Source organism: Xiphophorus hellerii, chromosome 22 (genome assembly GCF_003331165.1).
Source record: "Xiphophorus hellerii strain 12219 chromosome 22, Xiphophorus_hellerii-4.1, whole genome shotgun sequence".
Taxonomy (NCBI): domain Eukaryota; kingdom Metazoa; phylum Chordata; class Actinopteri; order Cyprinodontiformes; family Poeciliidae; genus Xiphophorus; species Xiphophorus hellerii.
The window spans coordinates 19,173,872-19,194,781 of NC_045693.1; the positions used below are offsets into that span (position 1 = coordinate 19,173,872).

The following is a 20,910-nucleotide window of genomic DNA, read 5'->3' on the forward strand; positions in this document are numbered from 1 at the left end:
GTATGTCTCAAAACCCCCCAAGCCCTTTAGGATGACTTTTACAACCTAAAGCACATTATCTTGAAGAGGGGTGGCTCTGTATTTTCCATGAATTAACCGTCCTCATTTAAGACAATCACAAAAATGTGGCTAAAGTCAGCACCTACATCAAGAGTCTTAAAAAAATTGAGTAGTATAAACTCAGATGCCCACGCAGCGCCTTGCTTGCTTATCATAATCTAGTTTGGTGGAAAAAGAGTTCTTTAATTTTATTTCGACAGAAAGCCACTGATCATAGTCTTGACACCAGACGCGCTCCGCACAAGTATGCAGTGGCCACAGCCAACTGGGTGACGGACAGCAAACGTCCCATCACAGAACTTTATTGGGGGCCCAAATGGGCGTCTATTCATCTGTCTGAGCAAATCACTGTCTGGGCAAAGAGCCATGTCAGCTTAGGTGCCCTTTTTTTGTGCCCTCCTGTGTCACTGACTTTTTGTGAGCTTAGCGCCGCTCTCTGCAGCCTGCTATAGGCAAGTAGATGTAACATAATCCTGTCCAGCCCACAAATATTGAATTTAAATTGGGACTAATTGACTTTTCCCTCATTATTGATTTGTGTAACTGGTTTTGGAATTGGGAATGTGTGGTATGTTTCCTTTACAATCCCACAGCAATTTGTTGAGAAGGTGCATCAGCATGCATGATTCAAAGTCCTTATATATAGCCTTTTGTGGTATTTTAAACAATAAGAAAAACATTGATAATGCCTCTCCTAGTTTTCAGTGAAGGGATGTATGCTTAAGAGAGGCTTTGTGATTCATCAAATTCCAAGTTTACTACAAGACCAAAATGCTATCAAATAGAGGAACAAAACCGAACATTTTATCATATCAGTGCAAGTCCAATGCAAGTACTCTACAGCTAAACTAATCTCTGGTTTCCTCATCATGACAAGATGGTTCATTAAGTAAGCTTGGCTCCAGGGTTGAATTCACACTCGCTCTTGCCCTCTCCCATGACCCCACTTACCAGTCCCCTACGCAAGTGCAGGTTAGCATAAACAGGCAGCATGTACAGGCACACAAACACAAGCTGCTGTTTCAGCCCTTATGAACACATCCTCAAATCACCCTGACCTCACACTGTCGCAACCTTCATGCATGACCACAACGCGCCTTCGTCCTCATTCTGATTACCGCTCATATACACACAAACCCTGCTATGCTGCTCCACCCAAAACTTCGGTGTCGGCCCTAATCAGTAAAGCAGTCTAAAAAAAAAAAAAAACAAACTGAGCCAGGAAAACATTTCCTCCTCCTCCAGCTCTCTCCACCAGAACCAGTGCCTCTCGTCTGCAGAGGCCGGTTGTGCTCCACTGATTCTCTGGGGTAAATGGAGATAATGGGAGTCATGTGCTAGCATTTGGTCCGAGGGGCAAACTTACATGAAACATTTATATTCTTTATGTAGTCATGCAACTTGTGGGGGGAAAAAAAAGGATTGGACAAAGATGGCATTGTGATGTAATATGACAAGACTATGGCGGCCCAAATATGTTTTATCCAGTCCCTGTGTAAACAACTCCCTCATATGTTTTCTTTTAAGAAGTTCTCAGCAAGACTTGCTGTCCCTCAAAGCTAATTCAGCCCTGTGTGCACACCCTCACACCCGAGAATGTTTAGTGCAACTACCCTTACTTAACGCTAAACCACATGCTAGAGGCAGGGTAACATTGCAGGCCTGGAAGAGCCATTAGCTTCATATGTTGTTCCACATTAGAAAGCTGTCATTACCCAACATTTGACCTGAGCTATGAGGGTATTTTCTATTTAGATACTGTCAGTAGGTTTAGTGGCTGGCTGATGAAGGAGTTAGGCCCCCAAGCCAATGCAGCTATCTCTCCTGAGAAAAGCATGAATGAATGAGCATTCTTCCATTTGAGCAAATTACAGCCACATATGCTCCATCTGCCCTCCACAGGCTTTTAAGAGTCTTGTTTGGTGCAGTTTAGCTTTGCCAAATGCGGGTGCAGGCGACCGCAACTTCATATATGTTCCTCCTTTGCTCGGGTCTCCTCACCACATCTGTAGTCGTTTGACGCGAGTCCTGTTTTTTTTTGTTTTTTTTTCTGGCATTAGTTAATCTCTGCCTTCTGTTTCAGCGCGTTAGGATTTCCACATGTCCAGAACCAAAACGTTCAATTATTTACAGGGATGAGGAAGCACTCAGCAGGCTGTTTTATTTACCAGGACAGTAGTTCTATAGGCGTGAAGTTCTTCTGGTAATTTGGGTGGTTAAACATTTTGAAGTGTTAGGGTGTTGAATGCTAAATGGAAATATGTTTCTCACGTCTTTTTTAAGTCTTTCATCCAGGTTTAGTGAGTAAACATTTTCCCTTTTTTAGCCCATCTTATATTGTGGTTTAATGGATGCTATTTCTGCAAATATAGATTTGTATATATTGCATGTATTCATATTTTTTATTTATTATGTTCTACTGTTTACATGTAAAACAACCTGCTTCTGGGCCTGTCGCAATTCAGTTTAGCTCTTTGCACTTTAAATGAAAAGTATCTTGTGTTCCTATTTTTGCCTTGATTTAAAAATCCTCACCTCTTGAACTTTTTCCACAATCTTTTCACCACAGAAACAAACTCCAATGGGCATGATTGTGAAGTGGAAAGAAAATTGATGTATGGCTCCCAATAGATTTTCTCCTAAGTTTGCCCTGATTTTAGCTTCAATTTGGCTGTCCATGTCTAGGAAAAGTACCCCCATCAGCATGATGCTGCCAGGACCATGTGTGACTGTGGAAATGGTTTGTTCAGAAAAATCTGTAGAGTTGGCTTTCAACCATACAATGTTTTGCTTGCAGGCCAAAATTTGACAGGGTTTGTAGGAGGATGTGGATGTTATTTAGATGGAATATTGTACAGATCATATTTTATTAGTTCATTCCAAGTCCTTACCTTGTACAAACAGCCTGAGAGGCTAAATTTCTCTCACAAGCCTCTATTTGCCTAATACCGCTGAAGGCGATACAACTGTGTTTAAGCATACCTCTTTCCAGGATGGAAAAAAAGAGCAGATTTAAGTGAATTACAAAAAAACCCCATCGTTTTTTTGTTTGGTATTAATGTTCTTTTCTTTTAAATCTTCTGTTTTGGTGAACACAGGTATCAGCTGTATTACCAGAGACTGGCTTCGTCAGCACTGCTCTCTTCAGATGGGAGGTCACAAACTGCTGGTCCGCTTCACCCAAATGCACTATCTGCATTCTGCCCTTGCATAAAGATGGCCGCCCGTGGCTTTTTTCTGCACCTGTACACCCCGGAGCAAAGCTGCGTGCTACCATGGTGATCATTTTCTCAAAAACACTGGAAAAGAAGAAGGGTGTCAATGATGTAACGTCCAAGAGCCCCGACAAACAGCCGGTAAGAGAAACTTTACCTTCAGGTTCATTAATATCTAGTATGGAAGTCATCGTGGAGGTAATCACATGTTATACATGTTTGGGCAATCTAAATGAGTATTACAGACGTTATTAAGCAATATAGAAGTAAATGTAAAATGTGCAGAGCTGTTTTAGTTGAAAGTGTACCTCCTCACAAGATGACCCATGCCAGGTCTTGTCCATGTCAAGAACTTTTCTGCACAATTTATCCCACAATCTTAAATATGCCAACATACACAGAATTGGTTTGAAATTAAGTGTGCTTCTGTTTGTTGATGTACAACCACTTCACTTTTGATTTATGTTTCTGAAAGTGAACAAGAGGATACTCTTTATTTTAATATTTTTAAATGTAACCTGTCTTGTATCTTGTCTTGGCATTTCAGGCATACCATACACAGAAGGCTACATTCCCCAGGGTAGTTTTGCTCTGAAAAGAGATGTCTTAAGATGGTGTCCTAATTGTATGGTTGACTTTATTGAATCAAGACTGCATATAGCATCAGAGTAGACAGGCCATAGTTCTGCCACAAAAACCTGTGTTTGTATGACTTTAATTCATTTGGATTATTTGTGTATGGGGGTGTGAATGGGTGGATATAAGTATGTGTGTGTGTTTTCTTTTATTTATTACTTTGCATTTTTCTTAAGACACAAGAGACTAGCTTTAATCAATAAAAATAAAATGGTTTACAAGATGTACTCCAACCACTCAAGTAGGTATTTAATACAAAAAATATTAATTAAACTACTTCTGGATTCCTTGGTTATGACATTCATCCCTGAGGGCATAATAATAGGGCGTCACTGGGCTGTCCTGCTGTAGATCACTGCTGCAACATAAATATGTAAATCTAAATATCTAAAAAGAAACAAACAAAAAAAGAGCTATTGAGTTTAGGTTACAAAGTGTTTTCCTGCGATGTTTTCATCATTGGCAACACATTTACTTGTTTTAGATTCATTTGCCTGTATCTTAGAAAACTTTTTTAAAATTATTTTGTTGTGGAAACAAAGGTGCCAAGGTGAGTGAAAGCAAAGGACCACATTGTGACATTTAGTTTTATCCTTTGTAAATCCACCACCATCTGGTCTTCACAGTGAAGAAGTGAAGTGAATTCTTAGATAATGTGCCGTGGGTCCATTGTCCAGCTTTGTTTGGAGTTTTTTCACCTTTTCGTTTAGAGCGCTGGCTGTATATGTACAAGCTTAGTGGAATAACTTTTTTTTGTTCTCCAAGTTCTCCTGTCATTCCCATTTTGTAAATAGCCTATCATGTCAAGTCATTTTTACACCTTAGAAAAATTAAAAGTAATTTATTTATTTATTGATAAGTCCTTGACAGTCTGAGTCTTATTCCTTATTAAAACTTTTCGCAAAGTAGTGTTAATTTGCAGCGTTTGCATCATTTCAGCTGTCTTGATAAAATGTCGTCTTTTATTTTTGGTTCTGGTTTCCCTTCTTTAGTGAAATGTCTGGCTCTTTAAGTTGCTAAATGTTCCAGTGGTTCAAAATATGTCACCCAAGGAGGTGCTACTTCCCTGTCTCGTTTCTGCTTGACTCTGAGCAGTTGTTTTGAATACTTCAAAGTATCTTCGCATTCTGCAAATAAAATGGAATATTGATAGGAACAAGACTTGTTCACTAAAACAATACATTTTTCAGAAAATAAACCAACTTCAGGTATATTGATGTTTTCAGAAGAAGAATGTGAAATATGTGAAGGGTATATTTTTTATTGCTAGTAAATGAGTGGAATTTATGTCAATGTTTTTCTTTGCCTGATGGGCAATTTTGCAGGAATTTTCTTTCCTGCATTGCAGTTTGTTTTGTATTTTACTAACTGTTTACTTGTTCTCTACAGAGTGATCTCCACATCATGAGCAGAGGGACCACCCTCTTCTCCCGTGGAACTGTGGGTGAGTTGGTCTTACTTTATCCCTCCTTGTGTTTTAAATCCAAATATATGCTCAAAACATAATAGTTTAATGACAGACCGTGGTACAATTACCAGCAAGGTTGCTTGGGTTTCTATTTAACTTCTATGAAGAGGTAATAAGTACCAACAGCCAAGTTGTAAGCGAGGAACATTTGTAAAATTCTCAGTACGTACTGGAAGTAATTCATTTACTGAAAAAGTTGGAACTTGGAAACGTCAAAGTTGAGAGATTAAATTATATTTAGATCATCAGAAGTGTGAGAAAAAAAATGTAACGGCTGTCAGCAAGTTTTTATATGCAAGGCCATATAAAATTTTGAGGTTAGGACCAAACTCTTGCTTTTCCACTTGGACTTTTGTGCTCTCTTAGTTTTTTTTTTTTTATCTTTGTTGTTTTAATTGCACAACTGGAAATTTCAGCTTTTGTTTAAAAATTAAATGCATGATTAAATTGAATTCTTCTACCCATCAATTAGTACCCAATTAGTACTCACCAAGTATTTTCCTTCTCTTTTTTATGGGATAACACCACAAACTGAAAGATTCCAAGTCACGTTGCAATCCTGCTTTAAGATTTTTGTCAAAATAGTGGTACTTAGAAGACTTCAAAACATTGGTCTAATGCATTGCCTCTTTAATGCCTTTATTAGTCAAACCATCAAGTTCAGTGACCCTGACTTCAACTGCCTTGTTGTTAAGCTTAGTCTCTCACTTCTCCCTTTCTCCATCTGTCCGTCATCCCCTTTTCATGATAAGGGTGCACCTGCCTCCATACAACGTTGCACAGCATTCTCATGGGAGTGAACTGTAATTGAATACACTGTCGCCTATGTCAACAATTTCCCCTAGGCTCTGTTGGAGCTGCAATAATTACTCCCTCTGTTAAAAGACACCCTACTGTAAATACAAGTTTCCACTTTGACCCCTTTTTCTTCTTAGCAAAAATGTGTTGACGTCACACGTATTAGAGCGGTCTTCCTTTTCTACTATTAATCCTGCTCTTCTGGAACAAACACAAATATTTTTGAGTTATTTTCCAGCATTACGGCATTGAGGTAATCTCTGATGCCCGCATACATTCTTAGTCCACCCAAAACAGTTGTTTCAACCAGTGATGAAGCTTTCCCGAACCTTGAAACGGCTTTCCAAGATGATAGGATTTAGACTGCCAGGGGATCTCTTTGCCAGAAGCCTCAGTTGATTCATTTGGCTTTGTAGCTTAAGCAACTGTGGCACTTTACTGTCTGCTTATTATCTCATGCAGCTGTGTGGTAGACCTCCATGCTGATGATGAGATACCTGCCAAATCCTACTGTTTTTCAAAGCATATTTCTTGGTTCAAGAATTTGCATTTGAGCTGGTGAAACATTCAGGAATGCTGACTTCCTCAGAATTTCCTAAAAAGCAAAACAAAAAAAGTTAATCATCCTGCCTCCTCTGTTTCGAGGAAAACAAAAAAATTATGTGTAATAATGAAATGAATAGACAAGACTTTCATCTGTGGTTTTTCTGCTTGTATTTTATCTCCTCATGTGGGAAATAATCCAACACGAATACACTGTGATCTCTCTTAGTCATACTGTTGGTTACCTAACTTCATGCTTTAACGAGCTCTTCTTTGCCAAATTCCTCTTTAAAACGACCACCTTTTTAAACTTCCTACTAATCTTGAAGCTCTGGTCAATAAATACTAGGTTTCACAGTGCCTTGGAAGAGTTAGTCATAGTCCTTAAATTCCTTTTCAAAGCTAGTCACGTCACAAAACTCTAACGTGAATGTGTTTTATTAGATATTATGTGATAAACCGGGGGTGTTAAGTTAATCACAGAAGTAGCCAAAGCTTAAAACAAAAACTTCTGTGATGTGAGCTTTAAAGTCTTTAAAACTCTATTTTCAAGAAAAATGCAAGAACACAACAATAGCAGTATTTGTGCCATTTTGCCTGATTAGTTCGCTTGGCATTGTTCTTCCCAGCTAGTTCATTAATGTGTGTTGCTAAGTTCTGTGTGGTGGAAAGTAGATGGTAAATGAACTGATTTTATGTGGCGCTTTTCTAGTCACACTAACCACTCAAAGCGTCACATCTGTATGTGTGTAGAAGCTCAAAGTCAAGATAGTGTCGTCTCAACTTATTGTGAAGCACACTCAGTTTTTTAATATTATGTGTGTGGGAGTGGGTTTCAAAGCACCGTTTTATGCACCCATGTCTGTACTTTCAAGTAAATGTGGCAGTACACTAATGAATATATATAATTGTAACCTACTGGCAATAATAGATTTATCAAATTCTCTTTTCAGCCATAACCTTGAACCCAGGACACATCTGTAATAGACCAACACAAAGTCGCATGTATTTGTGAAGTTTCTTTTCTTTTTTTTTTTCTTTTCTTTACTAAGTAAGTTAAGAAAAATAAATCTAGCATCGGTATTGATTCCACAAACAAAGTCTATATTTTGAACATAAAATCACAATATTGATGATAAAAATATTCTTTAAATGTAATGAGTCAGGCAATATTAATCGTTGTATTTTTAAAAGGGGGGTGTTAAACAAATTTGTTTAGTTTATCAAAAATGTTTAATTGTATTTATTTATAGATATTTTTTAGTTTTTATGGGAACAGATGCTGTCTTAGAAACGGGATTGGTAACTTGAAGCTGTATCAGTAATAGAAGTAAATATTAAATCAGCCAGTCATTTTCTACTTTTTGAGTCACGTATTTCTTACGGTCAACATTATCCATGTTTTTTTATCACACATGAGCAACATTGAATTGAAGGGTTGAGCTGTTTGGGTTATTCATTTATGAATCAGCATTTTCAGACAAATGAATTTTAGCTTGTTGTTTAGTACAAGTCAAAGCTCATAAATTTCTTTTGGATTTTCTTCTTAGCTGTGTGTTTTCTTTGAAGCTTGCAGCAGCTTTTGCTAGATAATAATATCTCCTAATATCTCTAGAAAGCTTTCAATACTTTGGTAGTACTTGTGTATGTAAGCTGAAGGTCACAATACTCTTTTTAATGTAATATATTTTTCTTAGCTTTAATGGTTTCAGGTCTCCGTTTATGTTAGACTGAGCCTGTTTTTTATTAATTTCAGAGGCAGACAGATGGTTGGACCTGGGACGAAGCTGTGCCATCCAGCAGAAAGCTACAGATTCCAGTTTGGAGAGCCTGTGGGACGTGGTGCCTGAACCCGGAGGCCTGCACTGGGCCAAAGAGCCGGGCAGCACCACAGCTATCACCAGTCTGATAAGAGATCTCACTCTGGGTAACACCGGCACAATCGGCACCCACGCGATGCCCGTCCAGACACATTTCACACCCGCAACCCAAGCTCCTGCGGCTCCCCCGAGCAAACGGCAATGCCGCTCCCTGTCCTTCTCAGACGAGTTCAGTGGGTTCCGCTCATCTTGGAGACCTCAGGGCTCCCGAGTGTGGACGTCGGTGGAGAAACGTAGGTACCACAGTGGGGGGAGCGTCCGAGGCGGAGCGAGCCACTTCCCCCCCATGCAGCGCAGCTCCAGCTTTAGTTTGCCCTCATGCTTGAGCGCACCCTCAGACGGCACCCGGGACCCGCCACTCTTCAACCAGCAACTGCCTCTCCACCTTCAGTTCACCGCCTCTTCGGTTTCCCCCAGCTCTGTTTTCTCACACCACTCCCACAGTCAGGTCTTCCTCCGGCCTCTGTCCCTTTCCCACGAGCAGATCAGTCTGAGAGAGCTCCAGCGGGAGGAGGCGTCCGAGACCAGCTCTTCGGACTCGACCCCGGAGCTCGGAAGGAGAGGCGCTGGGAAGGGCAGTCTCTCTCGGAGCAGGTCCCAGCCCTGTGTGCTGAACGACAAAAAGATTGCTATGAAGCGCAGGAGACCAGAGGATGCCCAGGAGCAACGTCCCTCCCTGGATTTGGCAAAGATGACTCAGGTTAGTTGGAAATGATGACACTCACTGACAAGAACACACAAGCACACATTCATTTGAAATCATATAAGTGGGAAACTTCTGGTGCTCTCCTTTTTTCATGGGATTAAACTTAAACCAGTTTCAGTTTATGTCTATAAATTATTCTGTAAAATGCACTTGGAAATCCCTACAGTGAAGTACTTACACAAACAAATACAGTACCTTCTTATACATGGTTTTTTTTTTGTTGTTGTTTTTTTTTACCAAAGGCATCTTAAGGTGATCCTCAAACATAATTAGAGAATATTGTCTTAGTGTGATTACCCTGGATTAAATCAGTCCTGAAAGATGTTTTCTAAATTAAGTTTTCCTTCAGCTCATGGAGTGGAGTTTCCCATGTTCAATCACACAACCAAACAAATTATATTAACTATGTAAACTACATTAATTATGAATTTAGTTCAAAAAGCTTAGCTTTTATCATATTTAGCTTTATTAACTCATTTAAAATGTTATATCAGCATCTGTGTAAAACTTGGACTTCATGAAATACTGCAGATCAACACCAGCAGATTACATGGCTCCCTAAATTATCACAACAATCCACCTTTTAGCCCTCTACACTCTTTCTGCAGAATCCATGAAATGTATGACATTCTTTTTGTGCCACCTGGTTGAAAAAGACTCGTCCGTGATTGGCTGGTGGTTCATTTATGTACAACTAAAGTGGCGAGCGGAGAGACTGAGCGAACAGAAGCAGAGCCGTGCGCAGGCTGAGTGAGAGTTGTCAGAGTTGAGCTCTGCTGAGTGAGCATTTGTGAGATTTATTCGCATACGAATCAAATTATTGTTCATTTATACATATGTCCGCTCAGATCACTAAAATAATGCCATAGAAACATAAAGTTTACTTTGATGACAAAAGAGAACTTTGGAGCATGAAGCAATAATCCAGTCTTTCTCCTCTTTAACCTGAGTTAAATTCTTCTGATCACAATGTTGGTGCAGGAATGGGTTAACACAAAGGTTGTGGCTGTACTAGACCATGTCATAGTCTAATGACTATGTCACTACTGTGTTTAGTAGCCACTGTATCACTAACTTTAGCCATAATCCACACCTTTGTAAATCTCCCACAAACCCTTGAATGCATTTTCCTTCTCAGTCCTCTAAAGGCTGCAGTTATCCCTGTTGCTGTGCACCTTTCTCTATTATGTTTTCCTTCCACTTAACTTTCCAATACTATTCTCTGAAAAGCCAACTTTTTAACCAATGATCTTTTGTTGCTTTTTTTTAACTTTTAGAGTGTGTCAATAAATGTGTCTGCTGGGCAGCTATCAGGTCCTTATCACTATTTAGCACTTGGACATAAGATTTCTGTCATGTAAATATATTTTTACTCATCTTATGCAGTGCTACATCCTTTTGAGAAACTGGAAATAAATTACCTTTTAAATGATATTCACATTTTATGAGTTGCACCCATGCACATCCAAGTTGTGCACTGTTTTTATTAACACAATCTGAAAATAATCCATCCCCTGGAGGAACTTGTTATGGTAATCTAAGTGTATTTTGTCTACTGTCAAAGCAGTGAAAGAAACAATGGGTGATTAATTTTTAGGATATTTGGATGTGCTGATCTCCATCTTGCGTTCCCCATGTCGAGAGTTTGTTTGTTCTTTTTGTAAGGTCAGAGGAAGCGCTGGAACATTATAAATGACCCCTGGACAAACCCAAACCCGAAATAGAACGGCGCAAGTTGTTTAATCACATGCACTGTTTTAAATCTTGCCCTGATGGTTTTTACAGAACTTGTCCTTTCTCATTCCGTTTATAGTTTTCAATGAAATGCCGAAATTCTGGACTCAATCGGCAGCATGAATGCCAGAATAGCTTTGGGCTATCAGATTTTAAACCATGTCTATTTTAACTTTTTGTTTTTTTCTCTGAGCACAACTTTATGATCCTTTGAAATGTACTTCCATAACATTTCTTGTCAGGGGAATTTGTCCTTTTCCTGACCCCTGATTAGAACCTATTTATCAATTTATCCATCTACTCTCCCTTCCTTTTTTCTTTTTTTTTTTTACAAGCTGCCGTGTTCCTAGCCAGTCATCCTTAGGACTCAGCCAGGGCTGGAGAAGCTAGGCCTTTATAATGGAGTCTAGCAGGCATGTTTCCTCCAGTCCTGCCAGCTGCTAAAAGGGGGGAAAACAAGAACACTGATGACACATCTATATACACATTATAAGTCTACGCGCACTCATGGAGTCAGCTTTATCTCTTTCAATACCTTTGCTGATTCCAGGTGATTGTTAAGGAACTGTGTGTTCTGAAGGTTTGGCAGATTTGCCAGATTACCTTTATCTACTTGCATAACTGAAACCAGCATTGTTGAAGCAAGAGTGCAGGTTTGATGGGCCATTTCAAGGCTTTGCTATCCGTGCGCTTCCCTTGCCACATGCATAGTTGGAGTGAGAAATTTAATCTGCATGTGAGTGATGGCAATCTCCTTTTGAAGCTCTTACTCTTAACCAGTGGTATTAAAGCTATGATGTCTTTTTTATTTGACTTCTGAATTCATTTGGATTTCTTGATTACTAAATGATAAAACTTCTTTAAGTTAAAAAGCTTGCTACTTTCTTGGCCTCCTTATAAACCGCCTATATGCACAATATGGAGGTGAGTCCGTATCTCTCAAGCACATCTCCTGTTCCATGTGGAGCTTGGTGCATGCCACTCTCTATGTGTAAGATGACTGAGTTTGGTACTATATTCATTAGCGTAAAGATCTTACATTGGTCCTTGCAGCAGCTTGGTGGCAGTCAATGCACTTTGCACCAATGCTCTTGAGAGGGCTCCAGTAACTTGAAGCAGTGCCAGAACAGTGAGGGTGTGATGATCTGGCAAGCTCAGATCTGCTACAAATGATGTTATGACCAAGTCAAACTAGTGCATGCCGACCACACCTTCTGGATAATCTAGCACTTCTGCTACCAGGCTCCTGCATGTCAAACTCAGAACTTGAATATGCTATAATTTTGGTAAAGAATTACCACAACTTCCCTTAGCAAGCTGCAAGCATGTCGAAAATAATTGTAGTAAGAAATATGGAGTGCAGTGCTTCTTTATGCTTGTCCTGCAAAAACAAAGTTTGGGTTTGTTTTTTGTACAGTGTTGTGGCCTAGTTGGGTCTTAATAAGTCAGCACGAGACAGTATTTTTTTGTGAGCTAAGCTGCATAAAGCGCTATAAGCCCATAGCTGTAAATATAAGAAACACATGTTTAACACGATCTAAGGGCTTTTATTTAAAAGTGCTTTCTCATAGCTTGCCAATGTTGTTGTTTTTTTTAAAAAGAAGAGCGATATGTAGTTTTCACACCTTGACTTGTGAAATTTACAAACAGCTGAAATTCTTATTTTCTATTAGTATGAGTAAAACTCGCCCAACCTGCACAACAGGAAGATTTCTGCTGGATCTTAAAAAGTCTTAAAGTTTATCATCTCAATTTTAGGCCCTATATGCCCTATTGCATTTTGTAAAATGTATAATATCATATACTTTCCATAATATAAAAATATTGTTGTTGTTATGATATTACTGCTGAATGTTTTGTAGATTTTGGACGACAAACATATTTGGACTCTTTTCTTGCTTTTGATCCCACATAATATTCCTACTGATCTTTGTTTGCCTTTGTAGCTTGGCTATTAAAAAATGTATATCAAATGTGGGTAAGAGAGCAGTGAAAATCTAAAGCGTCATAATGCAGAATTTGCATGCACTGAGTATAATAAGGTTGTACATTTTTTTTCTTGATTTCAAGATCAAACACATTCACACTCTGACATCGACCGCAATTCAATACATTGTGCACCTCTAACATTTTTGAAACCATAATTGATCGAAACCTCAGTGTGTCTTGATGCTGTTAACCAATTCATACCTATCTGTTGCACAATACGTTGCCTAGAGCTTCCTGGTCCGTTTTAAAATGAAAGCACAAGGCAGATTTTATATCTATTTATTCCTGTTCCTCAGGTATTCATCTTCCCATATTTTTTTAAAAAGTGGGTGTGTGCTGTACCAAACTGTCAGACACAAAGGATGCCCTGCGACTTTGCTTCGGGCTGTAATTATAAATTTCTACTTCCTCTCACATCTTTTATGTTTATGGAGTTATGTGTGTGTGCAGATGAGTAACAAAAAGAAAAGGGGGAAAAAGCAAACATTGATCATGATTGACAAACAGAAACCTTTATACTGGAAGGGTTAGAAATGGAGTTGTTACCTTTGAAGGTGTGTTTGTGGTTCACTAGGGAGAAGGATTGTGGGAGGATGAGTCTCCTGTGTGTTTTGTCAGTGGAACATGGTGTAATTTGGCCTTTAGATTCCCCCAGACCACGTCAATGACGGAGGGTGTGCATTCTGGGGATGCATGTCGTGCTAATTGGCTATAACCCGAACACAGTAGGGATTTGCATGTTGCCACCACCAGGATTTCTTGAATATCCTTCTAGCAAGCAATGTGTCTCAGTTCACCCCTCAATCAACTGCCTCTTTTATCCCTGGTTGGCCTTCCACCTTGGCGCGCCTCTGTTTTTTCCACAGAACGGTGGGCGTTGCCAGCTGTCAGAAGGGGAAATGTTATCTCTTGATAGTAGTTAACTTGTGGAGCGATTGTTGAGGCAGCATACACTCTGCTTTTTAGGAAATGGCTTTTCCAGCGTCTGTCTGATCACTTGGTAACTTGAGTTGGGTTATTCCAAACCCTGACGAACATTGACAGGGAATCTTTTGGTGCTGCTGCGTTAGCGGTTTTTGGTGGCATGTTGGGCAATTCAATGTTTGTTCATGTGTGTGCAGATTTGTATGAGGGAGAAAAAAATTGGCAGACTAAGAAAGAAAATATTATTCCAGAAGATAGCGGAACAACTCCTCTTTCCTCTCTATTTATATCTTCCTGCTGGTCCAAGTTCTCTGCCCCCTCCTCTGCCTGTATCTCTTTCCATTTCTGGGATTGCACACATGGTGATCATTGTTGAGTTACAAGCTCTGGAGGCTTGTGGGAACTTCTAGTTGGGTGCGTCTCTGTGTGTCCTTACTCATAAATGTGTATCAATCCATAATATTGATAATGACACCTTGTCAGTATCAGATTGATACTTTAGTTTCAGATTCCTTTTTGAAATTATACTTTATTATTGCACTACAGTTTCTTAAATCTACCACAACAACGATTTGTTTTGATATCCTTTCAGATTATACTTTTTTTCCACTTTATTTATTTAGGAAAAAATACACACAAATTAGCTTTGTAAATTTTTCTTCATCGTGTTATATTTTGTAGACAAATATAAACTTGTCTTACTTTTTGGATGAAAGGAAGAACCACAAAACACATAGAGGTCAAAATTTTGATGAGGTATCCAACTTAAATTTAAAAAGGAAGTATTGGTATCAGCCGTACTGGCCCTGTGTTTATCTGGTATTTGATCATCTAATAGTCACATTCATGCAAATAGTAACTTGAAGCGGTTTGAGGTAGTCAGAGCTTGTGAGTCTTATTTAGTGTCACCGCAGAACTAAATGAACGACAGCGTGAATTTTTAAAAAAGTTCCTTCCAATTTTTATGTTATGTTATTTCAAGCATTTCTGTTTATAATCTGCATGACTCTTCTCAGTTTATAGTGCAGGACTTTTTCCCTTTCATTTACAACGCTATTGTTTATCAGGAGGAAATTTGCCTAACGTCTTGGCGGGTGAATCTGCAGCTGCCTTTCCATCCTGTGTTGTAGATTGCATGTTTTCATTGAAAAGCTGTGCTTCAATGGCTGCTTTGAAAAAAAAATGCCTGATTGGTGTTTATCATTTACATATATATATAAAGAAATACACCTCTGTGACAACTAATCACATTCAAACACAGAATGCACCGTTTGTGTGTCAAGTTTATTGTTTTTAGGATTTAGTTTGCTGTGGCAGGAAAATTGCAGACTGGGCCTCACATAGCTGCCTGCATTTCTCCTTGCAAGAGTAGCGGAGACCGCTGTTGTTGCTAAAATTAACAGAAACGCCAAAGGCCCTCGGTATAGCAGGTGTCTGAATTGTCTGTTCCTTCTTTCTCTGTAAACACCATGTAAAGCAGAAGCAGATTAAGTTAAGAGTGTCATTAGATGTGAAGTTGTCTTTTGTGACTTTATTTAACACTGTTGACAACATCTCCAAGGATATGACACTGCATTTTGGGCAAAAGTGACAGACTAATAACAAACCCCATCACCCTCCATACCAGAGTATACCATGCAAACAGTGTTTTCCTTTTTCTGTTCTCTGGAGGAATGCCCGAGTTCTGCAGCAACTATTCAGTTGATGGTGTTGTGCAACTTCAACCTTAACAAAACTTGTTTTACGTTCAGTTCACACAGGTTCAAGCTCGGCTGTCTGAAATTGCTCGAATTCAAATCATACATTTTCAGAATTTCGCGACAAAACACCCAGTGCTATATTCATAGTCTCTACATGGCACATCATGAATTGTTTTCATGAATTTATTTTTAACACTTTATATATAAAGTGTTAAAAATACTTCGCTCACTTAGTGTATTTTAGCCTAAAGTACACATAAAATCTCTTATCTCCATTTTTCTCCTTGAATTATTAGAAAGAAAATGAGTCTGAACTGTTGACTAAAAAGCACCTGCTGAAGAAAACGGTTTTAACCTCTGCTATGCCTGGCTGTGTGAGTTTTCAGAAAGAAAAGTTGGCAATGGAAGAAACACATTAAGCCGCTGCTTTATTCCCCATCCTGTTTCTGATGTACCTGCTAACCCAAAACTGTTTTCACGCCCCACCTGCAGCAGGCATGTGCACCGTAGCAACAGAACTGGAAAGCAGAAACATCTAAACATAATGTGTCCGATTTGATTGTTAAGGCAGGTATCTTCGGTTTATATTTATAAGTTATAAATCACAGCAGTTACAGTCTTTGCCAAATATTCTCCGTGGAATATCCAAAGTGTCTGCCTTAAAATAATCTTGTATCTTTCATGCACTCGTGATACATTTCATTGTTGATGGAACCATAAATGATGCTGTCTACCTGAAAATCCTGAACAATAACGTCTTCAGTTTCTGACCTTAACATCAAGTGCACTTGCAAACATGACACATTCTGAGCAGGCTGTTTTTCTTCTGAATTAAAGCAATTCTGTAAAACTAAGGCCCTCCACAGGAATATAAATGACTCATAACACAAACACTTAATGGTAGCCACACTCTTTTTCTCCCCCTCGACACATAAAACCTTTGTTTGTAAAATGCATGTTATATTTAACATTTAACTTTAATTAATAAAGGAAAAAAAAATCTGTAAGGGGGAAATACCTTTCACTGCACATCTTATTCAGCATAAGATATGTGTAGGATCTGAACGCTTGATATATAGAAGTAATATAACTTTGCTGCTCCAGCCCACCACCAAACCCACTCAAAGCACAGTCTGCCTCAGTAGATTTTATAGAAAGCATATTGTGCAGAAGCTGCTCCCCCTCCTTTTCTTTGCCCTCGTCTCTCCCTCTGCTGCGATAATTAGTAGTGGGGTAATACTGGGGAGGGGGGATTTGAATGCAGAGTTCCAAAGCTTAGAAATCCCCTTTTCTACTCCGCTGGTGTAAGTACAGCAGAAATGCCTCCCACTTTAACATGATCACCTCAAGTGTTGTCAGATGAAGCTTGCTAATTCAGCAAAAGGCAGCAGAACTTTAAGCCCAGACAGCAAAACGTCCTGCCTCAGATTTTTTCTTTTCAGATCGGGCTCCGTCACAAAAACACGCAGATTTCCAGCTCTTGGCTTCAAAATCTGCTTTTCAGCACGTGTTAGACAATGCTACAGGTGCCTATCGTGTGAGATTAGGCTTTGTGGAGCAAACCCATCTCTATTCACCTCCTTGCCTTGAACATCTGCTGCCTGAGGGCACTCTGGTGATCATTAACCCCTACACCGCTCAGCACCTCTGTCTTTGTTCGCTGCAGAGAGGAAGCAGATAACTTTGAGCCTCTTTTAACGTCACGTTTTGGAAGCGGGCTGCAGTGTTTTGCTTGCATACATTCCATCTGAAACTCTCAGTGACTTAAATAAGGAATGACTTTACCGTACTTGGTGCGTCTCTAGCCACGCATCTGACCAGACCGCTCTCGGACAGAACATACTGTCTGTGGTTTGCAGCTCATCCCGTTGATTCTTTTTATTTTTTTCCACTATCGACCCAGATTGGTCGGAATAATGCGTATGTTCCCCGAGTGGCTTCTGTGTGTGCTTGTGTTTACATGTACACATGCTGTTGGTGAAAGGCAAAGCCAGCTTTTTGGCTGCCCAAACAGAAACCCAATCTACTCATATGTTCCTGGGGAAAACAAACTTGGGTTTAAATTGAGAGCTGTCAGAACTCTTTAGCTTATATAGTTTCACTGAAGTGGAGTAAGAATTTTTCCCTGTTCTTTCTTCCATCCAGAAACTTCAGACCTTTCAAAGCCTCAGCTGGCCCGGATTCTCGTCCTTGGACGGCTTCGAGTCCAGCCCGAGCGGGCACTCGTTCGATCCCGCCGGCCAGTCGGAGGCGGACTTCGCTGCTGTGTCTGAGCGGGGGCTGGAGTTGCGGACGGACACGGTCGCGGACGACGAGGAAGAGGACTCGTCCTACGGGGAACTGGACAGCGATTCCGCTTGCAGCGTGGACTCGCGGCCCGGTTCCCCTGCGTGCCGCACTGTGGACAGTAAACGCACCCTCTGGAAGGGTGACTGCGTGAAACAGAGGGATATTTTCCAGCTCGGCGGGGAGCTGGACCTTGAGCAGATTGAAAGAAACTGAACATCCACTGTAAGGTCACATTTAATGTACCAAGAGGTGACTAATGAAATGCCATGAAAGGGATAAGATACTGAAAGGACTCAGAAAGCGATCCATAATGAAATATTAAGTATGTTGCCGAAGATTATCTTCTGAATTTCACGTATGCCTTGAACATTCTTTCTGCTTTAACCAAAAAAGCAGCACCCTTTGAGGATTTGTTTAGTTTTTATTTCTTATGAGTTGGTGATTTGACTTACCTCAGGAGTGGAAAATTGGGGGTTTCTGTCTTAAAAAGTGTCTCCTAACCCTCAATCTCTTTCCAACCTGATAATCTTTCCAAAGTCAGCTCACTTTAGTTTTTTTTTTTTTTTTTTTAGTACTGTAGTAGTAGCTGAGCTCACCTGTATTCAGCTCAGATTTGCTATTTTCAGAGTAATCTGAAAGCTGGGGATGAAACAGAAGACAAAGAGGTCTTCTTTCAGACATTCAGTCTTGTTTTTCTCCTTTGTCTATTGAGCGCACACATAAATCTTTTAAGTTTGAATGTAGGCTCCATAAGCTTTATGAAGAGTTGAAAGAAAAAAAAAAGAAAATCAAAAAGTGCCTTCTTTTGAATGCTTGTTCTTGTAGTTCTTTTCAAGGAGAAAAGCCTCACCCTAAAGCCACTGTGTCTGACGTTTATATGCAAAGTGTATGTTTGAATTAAACACTGAATCTCTTTTTGGGTTCAAACAGCAGTGTGTATTTTTCTAAATTTTTTTGTTTTTTTCGGAGGGGGGGGATTTTTTTTATATGTTGTTTGCGAAGGAGCAAAGATTTCAAGGCCTTTCTTCTAACTGAATGGAAATAAATTCACAACCTGCACAAATACGTCTGGTTTATTTGCTTCTTTCATTTCTGCACAAGGCAGATTTCTAGATCAAAGTTGAAACGAGCAGTTTCCAGGTGCACTTTAGAAGCTGCACCCTCTCCCCCACAGTCACTTCCTGCATCATGTTTCTGAACTACCTTTTGTTTGTTTTTTTTAATACTCTCTTTTCAATCTTCTGCAGTATTTTCAGATTTGTATTTACCGGTAAAGTTTCATCTATAGTTCTTTTCTTGCAGTTTTTCCAAAATTTATCATAGTGACCAGAAGTTTTACTGTATTTCACTGTGATTATATTTTGGAGAAATCCACAGCTCAGATCTGGCATTGTTGAGTAGAAAGAAGACGATAGTCAAACGTTTTACTTAAGACAGCAATAAAGCATGTAGAAGAAGGTGCTCTGGGCGGATGAAAAATATAAGTTTTTGTTTGAATGCAGGAAACTAATAATCCATCTTGTACACATCATCCCCATAGTGACGGATGGCGGGGGCAGCATATTGCTGTGGGAATACTTTTTCTTCAACAGAGGCAAGAAGACTGATCAGAGCTAATGGGAAAATGGATGGAGTGGAGCTAAAAAGCTTCATAAAGCTTGAGACTGGCACAGAGATTTGCCTTCTAGCGTTACAACAACCCCAAACATTCAGCCAAAGATACTTTAGAGACGGTAATATCTAATATATCAGAAAGGCCTAATCTAAGTAGGTCTAATTGTGAATTTCTGGCAAGGCTTTGCAGCTGTAATTGTAGCAAAAAATGACGCTACAAAAATTGACTCAGATGTTTTGGAAGCATACAATGATGCTCAACAAATTTCCAACAAATGAGTATTTTCAGTTAACGATTTAAATTAGATAAAATGTGAAAAAGTTAAAGGAGGTAAGGCACTGCATGGTTTGGCACACAGCAGATAAGCAAATTGCAGAGGAAAAACACATACTCCAGATTTATCCAAGAGAGTTTTCAGTATGAGTCCTTTCTCACGCCTTTAGCTCTCATGTCAAAAGGACTGTTTGTTCCAGTACAGATCACGTTTTGGCCTAATTACAATATTTCACAACTCTCCCTCTGTGTGTATATGTCTGCATTTATTTATCTAATTCTGCATCACCGTCCACCTACAGATTATCATTGATTATCAACCACTTTATTGGATGCACGAGATTAGCAAGATGAAGGGATGGTTTATAATTATTGGAGAATATTTTGTAGTCATATTGAGTGACATCCAACTGGTCAAGAAGCCATTTATTAGCTCAGTATGTTTGTTGAACTTTTGATAAGTCAGGAGTGAAAATATTTGTTCAAAGGTACCGTTTCATTCTCATGACTGGGTGCGATTGCGATCTGTACTTTCCTAAAAGATTGCCCATGACCCCAAAATAAAGAGGCAGGAAGCCCAGACTTGGAATATTCCTGGCCAGCAACTCAGCAGTGACCAGAGGAGGTGACATCAGGAGAAAATACCTCAGGACTTCTAAAGCGGGCAGACAGAGAGAAGACACGTCATCAAGGCGAGGTTTTTTTCCTCCCAGGGATTTCCTATCATGTCTGATGTCAGGCCAGACACACTTACTGCACCTGCCTTCTCAACAACACGTACTCATGTGGACGTCTGCATCCAGGCTGCAGCGAGGGCTTCTGTCATCTTCATTATTAGACACCAGGGGATGCATGTCTGAAGCACAGAGAGAGGACTAATTGTTTTTCCAACACAGGGGATAAAAGCACAGGCTCGCTGAACTGTGTTTATGCTCAAAACAGGATGCAACAAGCAGTTGCCGCTTTTCCTCCTGTGCTGGCCTTGGAGGAAGGTGAACTCTGTCGTCTCAGCACTCAGCCTTTGCCTTACACAACAATGCACCCAAACACGTACAGCACGGAATCTCATGCTGTGCGAGA

At 39.7% G+C, this 20,910-nt stretch overlaps 1 protein-coding gene across 1 annotated transcript in view; it reads left to right on the plus strand.

Annotated features, from left to right (window-relative positions):
- LOC116713538 (protein FAM53B-like) overlaps positions 1-19,007 on the plus strand; it is a 29,220-nt gene extending 10,213 nt beyond the window's left edge. The window contains exons 2-5 of the mRNA XM_032553724.1: positions 3,159-3,416; positions 5,301-5,355; positions 8,477-9,300; positions 17,799-19,007. Of these exons, the coding sequence (XP_032409615.1) occupies positions 3,336-3,416; positions 5,301-5,355; positions 8,477-9,300; positions 17,799-18,155 (1,317 nt within the window). The 5' untranslated portion in view covers positions 3,159-3,335 and the 3' untranslated portion in view covers positions 18,156-19,007. The remainder of the gene's footprint in view (positions 1-3,158; positions 3,417-5,300; positions 5,356-8,476; positions 9,301-17,798) is intronic.
- The last annotated feature ends 1,903 nt before the right edge of the window (positions 19,008-20,910 follow it).